Below are 17529 nucleotides of genomic sequence, written 5' to 3' on the forward strand. Positions count from 1 at the left end.
GTACATTTACCGTTTTTGTTTTGTATTTTTTTTTTTGTTTTTAAAGATTTGCATGGAGATGGCTTATAGTAAACCGCATAGCAACAATGTGTATTGTAGCCTAATTAATCTTGTTTACTTTTGCTTACTTTAAAAATATTGATAGATGTGTAAATGTGTGTGTTTCCATGTAGTTTTCTTTTAGCCTGAGAAATTCTCGTTCCAAATTCAAATGACCTAATTAATATTAAAATACAGGCGGGTATATTTCAGTGTTTCTTGCCTGCGTTCCAATCTGGCCTTGCGCGACTTACTGATATCATACAGCTTTCTTAAATTTGGTTTCCACTAAGTTTCTAGGTTGTCTTAAAACACTGACAGTGCAGCCTGTCTCATTTGACCACCAAAAAAGAAGAAAAATGCATGAAAAAGAAAAAAAAACAGATATGTGTAATAAGCGTGACACAAATAATAAAAAAAACAACATTCTATAAGAAAGTGCTGTGTACTACCCTTCTATTTGCTAAACATTTTTTTGACTGCCTATATATTTATTATAAACCTATTGTACACATAGCCTACATTAAAAAAACGTTTTTTTCCCTACAGAACCATAGCTTCAGCAATTCTGATCCTTGTAGTCTACGAACGGAACTAAATATCAGCACTGTAGGTTAATGATATAAAAATGATCTAGTCAATGTTCAGCTCAGTACATTTTTAAAATACTGGTTGGCTACCCCACTTGCCCACATTTCCCACTACATAATATTCTTATAATAGTAATGCTACTGTACAACTACTGTATATAACGGGTTTGGTTGGCTTTTACGATTTGTAGTGCCTTTATCTCTGTTAAACATATAACGACACAAACATACTTAAATATTTTAGGACAGATATATAGCAGACAAAACGTTCTATTAAAATATAAATATATGTTTTGCGATTGATTACTGTGGTAATCTTACATTGATTTCAAAACAAAACATTTATGCTTTAAAAAAAAAAAAAAAAAAAACTCTATGGCATTGAGAAATGTCTCATTTAGCGAAACCCATTTATTATATTCAACATGCTTACCAACATTCTAATTGAAATAAAGTTTGTTCACAGCGGAGCTATACCTTGTAAAGAAAGAACCTACACAAATTACAAAATGGTCTCAAACAAATAAACCGTAAAAAACGCAGCATATAGAAGTGTATTACACAGATTTTATAGCATCAATTTACAAATAAAAATAATATGCACAGAACAAAATATTAGGTAGTTGAACAGAACTACCTTGCACTTATTATTTGGAGTCTGAGCTCCACCCCTCTTCTGTTTCAACATAGCTGAACTCAGAGTCACTGGAAGCATCTGGAAGGCATCCTGCCACGGAGACTTCAGACATCTGTCAGGGTATTGTGCACAATACTATTAACTATTAAGTGTTTTCCTCTTGCGCCCCATTTTCAAATCAAGCTAGTAACTAACCATATACATATAGCAACAGCTTACCTGCACCATAACCCGCTAATTTTAAAGTAGGTGCTTTGAATGACAGACACTGTAGCTGGCAAATGAAAGTGCAAAGTCAGTGCAGGTCTTGATGGTTGACAGTCATTTAAACGAATGAGAGCATTCTAGCGCTGCTTCAGTTAAAAAGATCTGTCAGAACAGGGTGAAATGACTGACAGTGAAAACTACAATAGCCTACTAAGGGACCCCTGAGATGATTGACAGCGACTCCTAGCCATTCAGAGCGGAACGGAGACGGGTCAGACAGCAAGTATAAAAAACTACACAAACAAGATGATTTCTGAATTATTATTTTTGGTAAGAAAATAAATAGTGAGTGGTTTTACCAACGTTTATCCTGTGTAAATTTATTTCAGTCGAACTCATTTTTGGGGAATTCAACGTCTAACGAGCTTTACCGACTAAAATCGACAAGTAGCAAGCCTACTTATAAAATAACCAAACTATAAAGCACTATCATTTTATGAGTCAAATGGCAATAATTTAAAACGTTGAATAAATGGTGTCACATAAAAAAAATACTGAATGAAGAGGTTTTTAAACCCCTCCTACTGTATGCTTATGTTTTCCTATTTGGTCAAAGAACCTTTCAGATATAAGGATTGCTTGGCAGTACAGCCATTATGTATAGTTGCGTGAGGTTACGTCACAAATAGGATTTTCAGTCTCAAGCATAATGTAAGACTTCCGGACATGTTTCCATGCAAAATAAAAATAGTTTTTGGTCAATTGTATGGCTTTTTAGCGTGAGAAGACAATTTACCCACCTGTTGTACAATGTTTTAGACGTGCACTTCATGCATAAGAATATTCATGCATAAGAATATTCAACAAAGTTTGAGTACGACTTGTGATACCGATCACTGAACTATATAGGCAGTGAAATATGCTGACTAACTAAATGAGCAAAGTTCTCGTTGAATAGTTTTTTTTATTATATCCCACCCAAACCCAGTGTTGATTTAAACAGCAGGTGCTGTGAGACGGGATGCATAACCCAATACCAAACATAAATCACTGCTGAACTCTGATTTTATAACCAACTATATGTTAATAAAAATATCACAATACAGCAGGTAGCGATTGTAATGAATGTGTTTTGTTGCATTGCTACAGCCTGTTCAGTAACACTTTTAAGCTTACCCTGACATAGCATGGCCGGTGATGTAGGTCCAGCCAGAGACTGCCCTTCTTTATTTTCAGCTCCATGGTCATTATGTGTTTGCACTTTTTAATTTCCTTTGTACTGTACTGTAGTCTTTCTTTCTCTGTTTGGCACTTTTTGTTAAGACCGGTATTCCCTTGTTTTGCTTTTATTTTGTACCCAAGCCCTGCCCCTTTTGTTCTTGTCAGGATGTTATCAAGGAGGATGCCAACGAGGGGCTTCCCTCCCCCACAGTTCCCTCAATGGTAACGGTGTGAAGCTCTAGCATCCCACTGCTATATCAAACCTTGGCCAGAACTAACCAGTTCACCAGTGCAAAACTAACAAGTCAACGGTCGATTTGTGAAAAGTAGACGTAGACTAATTTTTGCTTTGAGTCCAAAATGTTGTTCTCCTGTTTGTGCTGTGGTTCACAAAATTAAAACTTTACATTTTGCATTAGTGGGGTGCAAATAATTAATTTAGATTTAACCAGTCAGTATAACAATACTAGAAGCATGGTATTGTCTGTAGTTTTGCATGCTGTGTTTTTAATGTTTATTATTTTCCTTATGTGGCCAGTTACTGTATCTGTCCCTTATAGCTATGGTAATAGGTTAGATTTTTACTTTAGAACTTTTCTACAGTTCACCTGATGTTGTTACTTGTAAATGTTACTTCTAAAAGTACTTAACGAAAACTTTTTTGCAGCAGCAACTGGTGTGCACACAGGAACAGTTTTGTGCTTGTTTGTAATGTAGTCCGCTCCACAATACCTCTTGGCACCTTAGGACTACTTTCATATTCTAGGAAGTGTACAGGTATACCTGGCCCCACCTTTACTGTGCGTTACATGCTATAGAATGTGTTCAAGGCGGGTCAAACAAGTGCTTCAATCATAGCTCTGTTTCTGTCCCCTGAAAACATAAAATTAAAGATCCTTTGAGATTCATTTCGGACTTTGACTTTGAATCGCTTGCTCAATCTGTGAATAGCCCAGTTTCTGGGTTTGCCCGTATATTTGTATAATTTGTGGTGTAACATCCTGGCCATGGTTGGTCTGCACCCTTTAAATATGTCCCAGACACAATAACTTGCAGTTTAAATGCTTTTGCACTCTTATTATTTACAATAACACCAAAAACCAAACTGGCAAAATAAACCTAACTCCACCAAGGAGTCCTAAACTACATTTGTTTAGATCAATTGGTCCACCAAACTTCCTACCTAAAAAGATACAAGCTAAGCTTCTCCACACACCCATCACAGAACAAACCAGCTGTGGCCTTTTTATTCCCACCACCTGATCAGTCACAGCTGATCAGCATTTACCAATTACCATATTAACTAATAATCAGGCCTCTTGCTTCACTTTTGCCCTTTCCAAAGATGGTGCATTATCCCTTATGCCCAGGGTCCTAACGCCCTCAAATTCCTATCCGAGACATACCCTCCATCACAAAATATATGCTTAGAAATTGACCTATTGGATTATTTGTTATTTACATCAGTAATTTAAATGTGTAGATATTAAAACAATAATGCTCTGCTATTGAATAACCTTTCTTTCTTTCTTTCTTTCTTTCTTTCTTTCTTTCTTTCTTTCTTTCTTTCTTCTTGACCTTTTTAAAAGGATTACTTCTACCTCGTAATTTTTTTCTGTTTCTTACCTACCTCTTTTGGCCTGTTCATACCTCGGGACATCATCACCTAGAAATGTCCTTGTTTCATAAATGGACAATTGCTTAACTGTTTTAATACAGTGTTGGATTTCTATACCATTGATTAGCTAAGGCAGTGATCTTAGTAATTTGTTATCAAAAGTAAAAGTTTGTCAGGATATTTACCAGGCAAGAATGTATGACTAAAAGAGGTAATCAGAGCTGGTAAGAAATGAGAAATAAGATTGCTGAGTTCTCTATAATGTGTGCAACATACTGTACTGAATTTTAATCAGAAGGATGTTATTCATTTTCCTCCACAATTTTGAATACTAATGCATGCCACTAAATGTTACTTTTTCTCTCTCTTGTTTTCTAAGCAGTTTAAATCTGAGTATTTCAAACCAAAACAGGTACTGAATCCTTTGGACTTGCTTAATGCAACAGCTAATATAGCTCATTCTGCTGCACAACAAAAACTACTGATGTGTTTCAATCAATGGCTTTGCATGCTTCATTTGAAACTTGGGTTAGAAGGCTGAAGTTTTGATTGCTGTTAAAATAAATGTACCATGCCTGGGAATCAAATACTAACTAGAATATTATTTAAATTCTACTGTCAATCAAATACCCACCACACCCTTACAGCACCTCCTTTAGCAGAAAGTTCCTCTGCTGTTCTCTAGCCATGTTTCACTGTTAGCCATCTCAGGGTTTTTTTTTAATAAGCAAGTTTGATCATGGTTATGGTACAATTATGCCCATGGAGACGCTTTGCTTTTGTTCACAAAAACATAAGAATGGATTTCAGGTACACCCTAAATGCAAGTTAAATTTAAAAAAAAGAATCCATACATAGAAACCATAGGATTATCCATCCATTCCCCATGGTTTCCTCATCTTAAAAATTAATGACTTGGGGGCTCCCGAGTGGCACATCCAGTAAAGGCGCTCCACGTGGAGTGCAGAATGCGCACTATAGTCTGGACGTCGCAAGTTCGAGTCCAGGCTATTCCACAGCCGACCGTGGACGGGAGCTCCCAGGGAGCGGTGCACAATTGGCCAAGTGTCGCCCGGGGGGAGGGAGGGTTAGGTCGGCCAGGGGGTCCTCGGCTCACCGCACACCAGCGACCCCTGTAGTCTGGCCGGGCGCCTGCGGGCTTGCCTGTAAGCTGCCCGAGAGCTGCGTTGTCCTTCGACGCTGTAGCTCTTGGGTGGCTGCATGGTGAGTCCGCAGTGTGAAAAAAGGCGGTCAGCTGACGGCACACGCTTTGGAGGACAGTGTGTGTTCGTCTTCGCCCTCCCGAGTCAGCGCAGCGGTTGTAGCGGTGAGCTGAGCCTAAAAAATAATTGGCCATTCTAAATTGGGAGAAAATAATAAAAATGATTGGCAATGACTAAATTTATTAAAAAAAAAATAATAATAATAATTAATGACTTTTTTTACCATAGACATGATTTATTGGATTATTTTTTGAAGTATTTTTCTTCTGACATACTGTATATTTAATAATTTAAATTGTGTGCCTTTGACCTATTTTAAAGTAGAAAATACTCACTAACTTTTCTAATGAATAATTTTATTTGCCCTGAATTCTTCATATGCCTTTTTTTGTTAAATTGTTCTCAATGATATCTGTTTGATTTTTATATTCACTTTACTTTACTATGCAAACTATGATGCTTGTCTTGCTGTACTTAAGGATTAATGTTTCATATGAAACATTCTGTCATTGCAAAAACAAAATACGGAGCGATTACATCATCTGAAGTCTGTAACCCTTGTAATTAACTCCCAGGTCTTCAGGCCTAGAATTTGATGCTTATATTAAACCGCTTTTTTGGAAAAGCCGAGGTCCAAATTCAGATATTTGTTTGATACAGACAATAAGGCTGTGTGCAGTGTACTTTTCTACCCATCTGTGAGTCATTACGATCATTACAGACAAGGTTTTTTAGACCACACTGTAGGGAAGCTTTATAAAGTACTGGTCTGGGTTTCACCATCTTGGGCATAAGCTTCGGTCTGGGGTTCAGACTTCAGTTTTGGAATAGATACAGTATTGGAAGAAGAAACATCTGGAGGAAGCAGGTGTATAGATTTTATTATTTTCAGCGGCAGAATCAGGTAACTCTCAAAATGTTTTCATGCATTATGTACATACAGGGTGCAGCTTCTGCTGTGTCTGGGGTTCCAATGGTGCTGCTCAGTTCCATGAATGTGGATGCTGTTTGTGAGCGACTAAAACTGATCGAAGGCATTGACCAGAGTATGTTGCCGCAGTACACTACTACAATTAAGAAGGTAAAGGATTCTTATTACCATGCAGAAAGAATGTGGAATTCTTTTGTCACTTTTTGCCAGTACAATTTTATAATTTTATTTTATCTAAACAGTTTGAAAGATGAAACTGTTACATATTTTCACTTTTTTTTAATATAAAAATAAAAAAATAAAAAAACACTGATAAATTCCCAGAAAAGGTTTTCAAAAATTCAAACTGGAAAAAAGAGCATTAGTCATTCAGTATTTAGCATTTCACATAAATCTTTAATTCATTCTCAATAAGAAATTAAGACCATTTTGCAGAGCTATTTTGATTTCAATCCTGAAAGAAATTACAATAACCTGAATGTCTCTCATTTTCTAATAAAACAGGCGAACGTGAATGGCCGAGTACTGTCTCAGTGTAATTTAGATGAACTTAAGAAAGAGATGAGCATGAACTTTGGAGACTGGCAGCTTTTCAGAGGCACGGTAAGCTTGATTTATTAGAACTTGAACTGTAGAAGTTACGATATCTCAACTTTTCTGTCATCATCTTGGCTTGGAAAGGGCAGCTACCCACAGGGGTGGAATACCCCACACCGGTTGTGCTCACACACCCTGCTGAATCAGGAACAGGTATTGACAAGCAGCGTCTGTTCATAAACTCTCAGCTGCTCTGATCACGCTACTCTCATTATGTACCACTGTGGCCAAAAGATTTGCATCAGCTAGAATTATAGGATTGAGATTTAAAAAGAAAACTCAAGAACATAATTAACCCTTTGCGGTCCATTTATTAATCGCGCGTCAGGCACGCCAGGAATAATTAATTTTCACACGCGCAGTTAATTTTATACGCACTGTTTAAAAGTATTTTTTTTCACAGTCAAACGGGTTTAAATGGCCCTGCATATCAACAAAGCACACACTAGGCATCTCCAGCCCCTCCCCAGCCTTTTGTTTGCTATAGCGTTCAGCTGTGTAAGAAATAAATAATAATAATAATAATAGTCGTACATACCGATCGATCATCTCCAGATCACTCGTTTTATCACCAAACTCCTCAATAATGCGATCAAAGTCATTATTTTATTACTATAACATCTGAAAAAAGCTCTGCAAATGTCCATGATAGTCTCAGTGCGCTGACGCACTTAGCCAGCTTGTTTATTATGGACGCCCATTATCTGATACCTGATACCATGTATGACTATTCATGAAATACGCCTTTTTTTTTTTTTTTTTTTTTTTTTTCCGACTTGTCTCGGCTCCTGTCGCTACCACTCGGCAATTGAATGGTTTTCTCGGCTTTTTCCGGAGAAAAAACGACTAAACACCCGTTTATTGCGTTGCTATAATGATGTCGGACCCAGTCCGACAAAGGACCTGTGAGGAATAATTGCAATGTCGGACCCAGTCCGACAATGGACCGCAAAGGGTTAAGATATTTTTATTTAACATCATGTAATCAAAGAAACTAGAAAGTGATATTGCAAAAGTTTACCGGAATCCATAATAGCAGTACAGTATTTAATGTTAGATTTAGAAATGTTTTAATTGGTCAGTTTTTTGTTAAGTATATGGAAAACTACAAAGCGGTATGCAATTCAGTGTTTTAACGTAACATTCAGCAGGTTTTATTCGGGTTTATGACGCAAATATAGTTATTTCTGTAGGGTAATGCAAACCTTTTGGCCATAGCTGTAGGCAACATTGTTTAAGAGCTCTATCGCCAAAAAGGGTAAAATAGGGTTATATACTGTATACTGCTTTCAGTATGATAGTCATAAACTCTGATATAACGGCATAATAGTTGGAACACAACTGTATCCTGTTTTTCAAGATCGATTGTGGGTGTTGTACAAGAAAAAAAAATGCTGGTGTTTTTCCTCTTTTTAGTTCAGTAGATGTTGTTCAATAAAGCCGATACACATGCCTTTTTACTAATATTCTACACTTGTTTTAATTTTCATCTAGGTGATGGAATTGCGCCACCTTGAAAACCAGGCTATCCATGAGGATTCCAGAGCAGTTAGTGAGCAGGGAAGCAGTGTGATTGGACATAGTGAACCAGTCCGTCGGCAAGGGCCTCCAGCTGAAAATGCTGTTAACCCAGACGGCACAATGACTTACAGCCTCAACTTCAGCTTCGAGGAGCTAAGTACTGTTGGCCTGGATGAACCAGTACGTCACAGCAACCCAAGTTGGCCGGTTTGTATAGATAACTTAATGCTAACAATGTAGTCTTTTTTGCAACCTTCATGATATAGAAACTACCACATTACATTGCATTGCATTGTAAGTCGCCCTGGATAAGGGCGTCTGCTAAGAAATAAATAATAATAATTGATTTAACACAAGCAAGCACAAATCTTTCGCCATTTAAATGTTAGAAATATAGAAACTCTGCAAGATTTTAGCAATGCAAAAAGGGAGTAAAGCACTAACTTTATTAGCTATTTAATAAGAGGTTTATTACAATAGTGGTAGTATGAGGTCAAATACATGTATAAACTGTATAAAATAATAAATTCATGATGGGAAATATGTTATTCTGTAATTTGAACTCAATGGAATTACAGAATTAAAATGTAGTACTGATTGTTAGTTCAAATAACACCATAAAAAACACCTTCCCATCATTAATTTGTCTTTTTTATATAGTTTATACTATTTACTATGTGGGAAATATTTCTATTTTTTTCCATTATGGCAGTGATCGACATATTAACAGTTCACAAAGATCAGTTTTTATAGTCTTGGGAGGGATAGCGGTTCCTGTTGCAGTAGAGTGAGGGATGATATAGTGAGGTAAATATCAGTATAAATTATGTCGTAGATAGTATAATATGAGGATGCATTTTGTGAATACTCATACAGCCATAAATCTTCAGTGTGTGTGTGTATATACATTATTTAGACTAATTTACAGTGCTCTCATTTCTCAGACTCACAGAACGCCAAGCATGTCAAGTCTAAACTCCCAGGAGTCTTCTAATGAGATATGTAAGCTGACAGACAAGCAGCAAGCTGAATATAGAGATGCCTACAAAGAGTATATTGCGTCGATGGCACAGCTGGAGGCAACAGGCAACACTGGTGAAAAACCTGTTCAGCCCCACCCTGCCCAATTCATACAAAGTGCATCAGGGGTGTCTCTGCATTCCAACTTGGAAGAAAAGGGTAAAGATGGTGAACAGGATGGCAGGAAGCCTTTCATGAAAAGAGATGGCAACCAACGTAGTGGCAAGCCCTCTGACATGGTGGACTACACATCTTCAGCCATCTCCACTGCTGACACATCCCCTCTGGATCCCATCACAGAAGAAGACGAGAAGCCAGACCACGCCGCTTCTAAGCTCCTGGGGAAGAAGCCATCATCTGAGAGAATTAACATATTCCATGGAGCCGATTTGAAACTCAAGGGAGTTGGTTTGCGTTATCAGAAGCTGACCAGTGATGAGGATGAGTCCGGAAACGAGGAATCTGACAACACCCCACTTCTTAAAGAAGGCAAGGAGAGGTCCGATTCCGAGTCCGCTGATCGTAGACCTTCGGGGAAAGGGAAGGAGTACATGTCAGATGCCATGCTGGATAAGAAGGATTCCTCAGATTCTGGAGTGAGGTCCAACGAGAGCTCCCCTAACCACTCCCTTCAAGACGAAGAAGCTGATGTCTCTCAACTGGAGAAGGCCAACCTGATTGAGCTGGACGAGGACACCATGGCGAGAAAGAGGGGATTACCCAGAAGCCTGAGTGGTCTGCAGGACTCAGCCATTGCTCGCATGTCCATCTGCTCCGAAGATAAAAAGAGCCCTTCCGAGTGCAGCCTGATCGCGAGCAGCCCAGAGGAAAGCTGGCCCCCCAGCCAGAAGGCCTACAACCTAAACCGCACTGCCAGCAACACCACTCTCAACAACAACAGCAACACTCCAAACCAGGGCCAGTCCTTCGATGAGTCGGAGGGAACCAGGCGAGACTCCAGACACATGGAAAACAGCGTATCTCAAATCCTCATCCACCCGGGTTCCAGCACTCATCCAACCGCTGTACAGAATGAAAACCTGAAGGGCATCCATCTCAAGAGGGGCGTGACTGGAAGTTACAATCGGCACTCCAAGGAAGGGGCTTCTCCAGAGCTGCATACTGTCGCCTCTTCAGACACAGTCCGCTTCGGAGAGGAGCGGGAAAGCATCCTTTAAATTAGTCATTTTCTTAGGGCTGAGGAGGATTAAAAAAAATGTATGATGTGTATTGTTGTGTTGTGTTGGTGATGTTATGTAAAATAAGCCTACACAATCTGAATTTTACATAATTAATGTAATGTAAATTTCTGGTTATGAAGATTAATTCTGCAATCTTAATTTGAAAAGAATAATGGTTGAAACCAGTTAAACTGAAAGAAGTTAACAAAGATCATGTGCAAATTGCAAATTTGTCCAAGTGCTTTTTAAGGGAACACAACTTGAAGGTTTAGACATTATTATAAATGACTTTGGCAAAACATCTCCTTTCAGTAAACCCATAAACGGTGAGGTAATTCAGATAAGTGTTTGCCTATGTCTGTTCAGTTCTTTATCGTGTTTGTGAAGTCGTAGTTAAAGAAAATTGTTGAAGTGACTTATGTTATTTAAAACTGCCAGTGTAACTGGAGAGTAAAAAAATATTTGAAGTTGTCAGTGTGCCTGGTGTATACTGTTCAGTTGTGCTTATTCGTGTCTAGTAATTTTAAATAGACTATTGATTAATTGCATAAAATATGATATACTGGTAGTTGAATCACTGTATTAGAAATAAAACTGTCATGTAATATGACTGCTTTTGTGATCTGTTATAGTACCACGTATAATCACTAGAATTGAAAAATTATGACCACGTTTGTGAACACATCCGATACTAGAATGCCGCAGTATTATGTTTCTGTGAGTCTTTGTAATTTCAAAGTTATTTTAAAAAAGAAAGTATTTTTAGGGTCTGTACTTTCAGAATGAGAATGATTTACCAACATTCAAATGTAAGTGTATCATTACAAGTTAAATGACACTGGTACACCTAATTGAACCATGTTTAGATGTGCTGGTTGTTCTAAATAAAGAAAAATAAAATGACTACATTGTTATTTGTAGCATGCATTCAGTACTTATGTATACTGTAGCCTGAAAGAGATGTAAGTTTCTGTATTCTCAAAGTATATAGTGAAGTGCTGTATTTGAACAAGTGTTTGAGAAAATAAATAAATATGTAGGCTACATACATTGTTGTAGTAATTTATTTTTTTTGTAAGTGCAAGTAATCCACAAAGTCATGTCTTGGGAAGATTTATATGCTCTGCTTTTAATGTTTTACACTCTCTTTAGTGATCATAGAATAAGAAAATATTGCAGAACTTTGTTTCTCTGTACTTTTTACAATCTTGTTTATATATTTCCCTTAATATTACTGCATTTGAAAAATGTAATGGAAGAGGTATGATGGTAATCTATAACTGCAGAAAACATATTTAAAGATACAGTGCATAATCCCAGTAATAATCACTGGAAGATAATATGCTCTAATAAGTTAGATTTTCTGGTGTGTTGGTTTTAAGTGAGTGGAAGTAGTGTCATAATGTATTTTTACCCAAATAAGTGCTTGTTGACAGTGTGCAGCTGAACAGTCCCAATTCCTACATGCTCCTGCCTCTGCTTATTATGGCCTTAAGGGTATGTAGTACCAGCTCATCTTGCTTGTAAAAGAAGGCATACATTTCACCTGATTTTCCTTTTGTGAGTTCCACAGACAGTGCTTATAGAACGATGCTACTGTATATGTAACATTTCAACAATAAAAATGGAATGGGAAAAACTGCATCATTGTTTGCTTAAGGTGCTCACTAAAAAAATGTTTTTAGTGCTTTTGGGGACTTTTCTCATACCAATCAAAGAAGAAAAATTGGAAAATGTTTGTCAGTATCTATTAGATTTGAAATGTGGAACAGCAGTGTAACACGCATGAAGTTACACAGGGAAAGGGTGAATGCACCAGGGGGGTTTGCATACTTTTGCTACCTGGCCACCCTAATCTTAGGTTTGTGTCTGAATCCAAAAAGGTGGATTTGCTTGAATTCTCAAGAGAAAAATCACTCTTTGAGTTTGATCATTTTATAATCATTCATTCCATGAGGTACAGGTGGGGTTTAGGGAAGGGGCGGTTCCTTGTTATGAGCTTTGCACGCTAAATAAACACATAGCTGCATGCATATCAAGTGGATTATATATAATAAATATATGACTGGTGTACACAGTATTGTAATAACTGTTTATTATCTTCCAGTCCCTACAAGCATAAAAAGAAAAGGGTGTGGGTAGAAATATTTCGTATTACACATGCAGTGCTCAGGTAACCTAGATGAGATTGCAGGCTTGCAATACATTTAGCATCGTCTCACAGCACACCTCCATATTAGCATCTTACAAAAATATTTTCGTGTCCACAATTAAAATATGGGAAATACTTTCCTGGTTATGGATTCATTCATTTGTTTATTGTTGCAGTGCCCTATTGATTATTATTATTATTATATTTTTTTAGATTTTAGAGTTCACCCATATTTAAAAAACAAACGAAAAAAACAATGCCAATACCAGAAGCATGTTTCTTAATGTACAGTATCTTATAAACCATTTGAACCCCTGTATATTTATATCATTTCAGTACACATTTGGTCTCAAAGAAAACGTTGGAGCCTCTAATCTAGTTGCTGCAGTATCTCATGGGACATCAGACAAACAATGCATTTATTACTACAGGAATCATCCACAAGAATCACGTGATAGCAAAAGTAAATGAAATCCATGGGTATATACTGGTTCAGGTGTGCAACTCATTTTCAAAATTGAGACCACTGCCACATATTGAGGTTAGAGTAAACCCGTAGCATAGAAGTAATTTGAAGTGTATAATTGAACCCGAAATAATGTATTTCTGGTTTTATCAAACCGGGTAGCCATACTGCTAGTAATCATTTCTAACATACAGTATTTTACATTGTTAATTATTTGCAAGTTCTGAATATGCTGGCTTTTCTTTCAAATTGCAGTGCAATCGTGAGTGCTTGTTACATTTATTACATACAAACCAACACCTCGCCCTTAAAAACTTCAAGTTCCCACGGGTAGATTTTATTATCGAGATCTCCCATTAATCATCTGGCATGCACTGTAACGAATCCAGCAGGTGGCGTCATGTTTTTGCAAACCAATAACAGACTTGGTTTGTTTTTACTTCATATAGCCTGCAGCGCCACCTTTTTTTTTTTAAGGTTCCATGGTCCAGGACTGAAGATAGAGTAAGGTAAGCGTAGTACCTTTTACCAAACCAATTAGAAATATGACGATTATTGGCTGATTTCACAACTCTGATCGTATAAAAATAATTTATGGTAAGTCATAGATTTTGTTTAACCTTTTCTCATTTTTATAGAAACTACAACATAACATTAATAAAAAATCAACAATTCAATTTTTCTCTAAACCACAAAGAATGTAATCCTTGGTTTTGTTTTGGTTTCCACTGAAGTGCTAAATGTAAAACAGAAGTAATTTATCAATGTATTGTTTAAGTAAAGCAGGATATGTGATTTAATTACATTTTCTTCAAAGTTTTTATTTAATAAGATGAAAAGTTGACTGTTATTAATTTGTTGAGTGGAATGTTGTTCGTATGTTTTTAGATAGAGGGCGCTATTGACCATTGATCGTTACCTTTTTGTCTAGTCATGTAAACGTGAGCAGTTACAGTGTGTGTGTGTGTGTGTGTATATATATATATATATATATATATATATATATATATATATATATATATATGCATGATTACACCCCCCCCCCCCCTCCCCTTTATATAATGCATCTGCCGTCTTGCTAGTGGAGCGTTTTATGTGCTGAGGTAGTAACTCCTAACAGACCCGTGTTGATCGGTCAGTGTAATGTTTGTATTATAAGATCAGTGGTATGTCTCAGCTTAAAGGTATCCCCGGGGCTGTGTGTGATGCATTTTGTGTCAAGGACAGGGAAGGGCTGCATATCCAAACTGAGCGACGCCTCCCAAACACCTGTTTAATTCAGGTTAGAGAGTTCATACACACAGGTGAGACCGGTTCACTCCATACTTCATAGTAAGAGTCCTCCTTGCACCGAAAAAACAATATAGAGCACTCCGTGCTTTTTGGAATCCACGGAGAACCTAAAGTATTATTCTAGCGTGGGTTATCTCCTAACAAAAACAGCAATGACCACCTCATTCATAGGTACAGGACTTACAACACATTTCAGTAGTTTAGTTCAGATGATTAAGGCTACATTTGAACTATTCTTAATTTGTCAATTATTTAAAAGTAAATGATTATACGCCTAGATACGTTGGATTTTGAGCAAGTACCTCGATCCAACATAAGATTTTTTTGTGTATATAAAAATGTTAATTTCACTGATTTACTTGGTTCTTACGTGTAATTGAATTTACAGGGGAGGGGAGAGGTGGGGTCCAGCAAAAGTGTAATCAACAACTTTAATAGCAGGTTTATTCCTGTTCCTGTCTAGAACGTTGTTGACAAGTGTATTTAGGTTTCGCCCGACAACCACCTTTAGAAACTCACTATACTTTCAGTCTACCGATACAGTTCGGACACAGATCGAGTTAGTGTGAAACATTTAACGACTAGCTGTTTCATTGCACGTTTGGAAAGAGAGGTATATTGTGCAGGACAGATGTGCAAAAGTACATTTACATGATTTTGTAAAAACATATCTGACAAAACTAGTAAGCCTATTACACTGGAGTTGTTTAAAAATATTATTTTACCAGGTCACTGACCATACCACTCTACTAAGAGGAGACAGAAACGCTTTTATAAAAGATGGGAGGCAGTACACCGAGAACATTTCAAATAAAGCATTTGATTTATTTTGTATAAAAAGAGGTACAATTTACAATATTACTTTTATAAAAAGTTTCAGCATAATTACAGCATTACATTTTCTGCAGAAATGTACAATCTCTGCTGCTATACAAGATAAACTCTGATTAGAGTTCACAAGATTTCACTCATCATATACATTTATTATACAATGTCTCAGTCCTTGAAGTGCCAAAGACTTCACACTTCTGACAAAGAGACTAAACTTTATAAAGCAACTAACCACGTTGTCTTGTGTTCACGCTCCACCTTTGTAAAAAAAGGTAAAGTCTTCTTGTGGGCGACTCCTTGCGTTCTTTTTCTTTAGATCCCAGGCTTGGGAATATACCAAACAGCCTTCCGTTTGAAGAAAGGACAAAAAAAAAAAGTATCTTGATAAATAACTATGAAAGTTCGAGTTGGTATGACAGAGAGCATTCTTTTTTTTTTTTTTTTAAATAGTCTCTTTCTCGGTTATATAAAAAAAAAAAAAAAAAAAAAAAGCCGTCGATCAACTCCAGGTCGGGGTGGGGTAGGGTGGGGAGGTCAGTTCCCAGGTCCTGTGTGATTTTTGTGCATAAACCAAACACCTGCAAAAGATTGAGAAAGAGAGGCGTGTTAAGAAAAGGCAAACATGGCAGAGGTCCGGACAGACTGGCGCCAGGGAGGAAGCCACAATTTTAACATTTAACCAAATACTCGAATACTGGGCAAACCCCAGAGTCCCAACACCAGCACATTCTGAGAACTTGCAATCTGGGAATGCATCTAGTTAATTGCAGTACTATTGGCGCCTGCCTGCTTCTTGCATCAATTATGTACAGACATAGCAGTCCAAATAAACAGTAATTTCCGTAAATGTACTATATCGCTTTTTTTTCTCAGATTGCAAACTAACATTTACTTAATCTGCTTGATGTTCTGAAAGTAGACAGTTTCTTGCATGGTATTATTAGTCTAATATTGGCAGTATTTACCCACCAACTGTCTAACCCAGCAACACAACACTAAGCACAGTATATGGAATTTTTATTACAACAGACAAAAAAAAGCAAACACTTGCTGTTATTTTAACCTGCCTAGCCTCCAAGATTCAAATTCAAAATAGCACAGGCGTCATTTCATTGAGGCATACTCATATCATAATCTTTAAATTACTATAACATACACGTCAAAACAGAACACCTACCGTGAAATTAACGAAAGAGCGTCTTGCTGTCGTCCGTCGTCATTATTAGTTCTTTAGGGAATTCAGACGCCTGTAAAATAAATAAATAAATAAATAAATAAATATATATAGAGATTTCGAAGCGATAGAGAACAATGAAACACCCGTCAAATTCGTATGATAACTCGCGTACTATTCATGTGTTTATTGAAGCGGCACGTTCAGGTTTCGCTATTGTTAACACAATGCAATGTAATGTTTTCGGTTTTAAACTGGCTTTATTTTAACTAGTTCCAGCTTCACAAAGAAACGCGAAACGTACTGAAAATGCATCCTACCTGTAAAGACAAGATGCTGATGTCTGTGTTGAGGGTTGTCAGGGGACTCCTGGATGCTGTCTGTCCTGGCCGCTGGTGATGGAGGCTGGCGGCGATATTGGAATGGGAATCCAGGGCGATCTGCAGGTCCAGGATGTAATCGATGACATGCTGCAAGATTTCCATCTTGCTCACCTTCTTGTTCTGCGGGATGCTGGGCACGAGCTCCTTCAGCTTTGAGTAGCAGTCGTTCATGTTGTAGAGCAGATTCAGAGGGTCGTCCACGGGGGTTTTGCTCCGGGAAATGGCCAAGTTGTGTTCGGACAAGCTGGCGCTGCTTTTCCTGAATGACCTCACGGGGCTTATTGATTTCATGTTTGTAATTCGAAAGAAGTAAGTGCGCTAAATGTAGATTATTTTTCTATCTAAAAGCTGCGGTCTGTGACTGTTTTGAGCACTGACTGGCGTTCGGAGCTGTCATTGCTATTTTATATAGCGTGAGTGGGGCTTGCCAGATAGCGGTATGGTC

General features: G+C 37.5%; 2 protein-coding genes across 11 annotated transcripts in view; one reads left to right on the top strand and one right to left on the bottom strand.

Annotated features, from left to right (window-relative positions):
- kidins220b (kinase D-interacting substrate 220b) overlaps positions 1-11831 on the top strand; it is a 52505-nt gene extending 40674 nt beyond the window's left edge. For 3 of the 10 annotated variants that reach the window (XM_059025808.1, XM_059025810.1, XM_059025812.1), the window contains 4 exons: positions 6479-6616; positions 6971-7069; positions 8558-8791; positions 9529-11831. In XM_059025808.1, coding sequence (XP_058881791.1) covers positions 6479-6616; positions 6971-7069; positions 8558-8791; positions 9529-10782 — 1725 coding nt within the window. In that variant the 3' untranslated portion in view covers positions 10783-11831. Of the gene's footprint in view, positions 1-2859; positions 2917-4691; positions 4725-6478; positions 6617-6970; positions 7070-8557; positions 8792-9528 lie in introns of all 10 variants that reach the window. The other 7 variants (XM_059025804.1, XM_034017585.3, XM_059025805.1 and 4 more) reach the window with 4 other exon arrangements.
- Positions 11832-15496: 3665 nt separating this feature from the next.
- Positions 15497-17482, bottom strand: LOC117410545 (DNA-binding protein inhibitor ID-2-like). Its single transcript, XM_034017167.3, has 3 exons — positions 17022-17482; positions 16705-16774; positions 15497-16105 (listed from the first exon to the last, which is right to left on the bottom strand). The coding sequence occupies exons 1-2, from the start codon at positions 17373-17375 to the stop codon at positions 16712-16714; spliced, it is 417 nt and encodes a 138-aa protein (XP_033873058.3). The 5' UTR covers positions 17376-17482; the 3' UTR covers positions 15497-16105; positions 16705-16711.
- Between the last annotated feature and the right edge of the window lie 47 nt (positions 17483-17529).

This window comes from Acipenser ruthenus, chromosome 6, assembly GCF_902713425.1.
Source record: "Acipenser ruthenus chromosome 6, fAciRut3.2 maternal haplotype, whole genome shotgun sequence".
NCBI classification, from domain to species: domain Eukaryota; kingdom Metazoa; phylum Chordata; class Actinopteri; order Acipenseriformes; family Acipenseridae; genus Acipenser; species Acipenser ruthenus.

Bases quoted from the DNA above. Each gene is read 5' to 3' on its own strand.
- LOC117410545 (XM_034017167.3), bottom strand. From the start codon at position 17,375: ATGAAATCAATAAGCCCCGTGAGGTCATTCAGGAAAAGCAGCGCCAGC. The intron at 16,775-17,021 runs GTAGGATGCATT...TTTATTTTACAG, and splicing joins TCAGCATCTTGTCTTTACAG to GCGTCTGAATTCCCTAAAGA.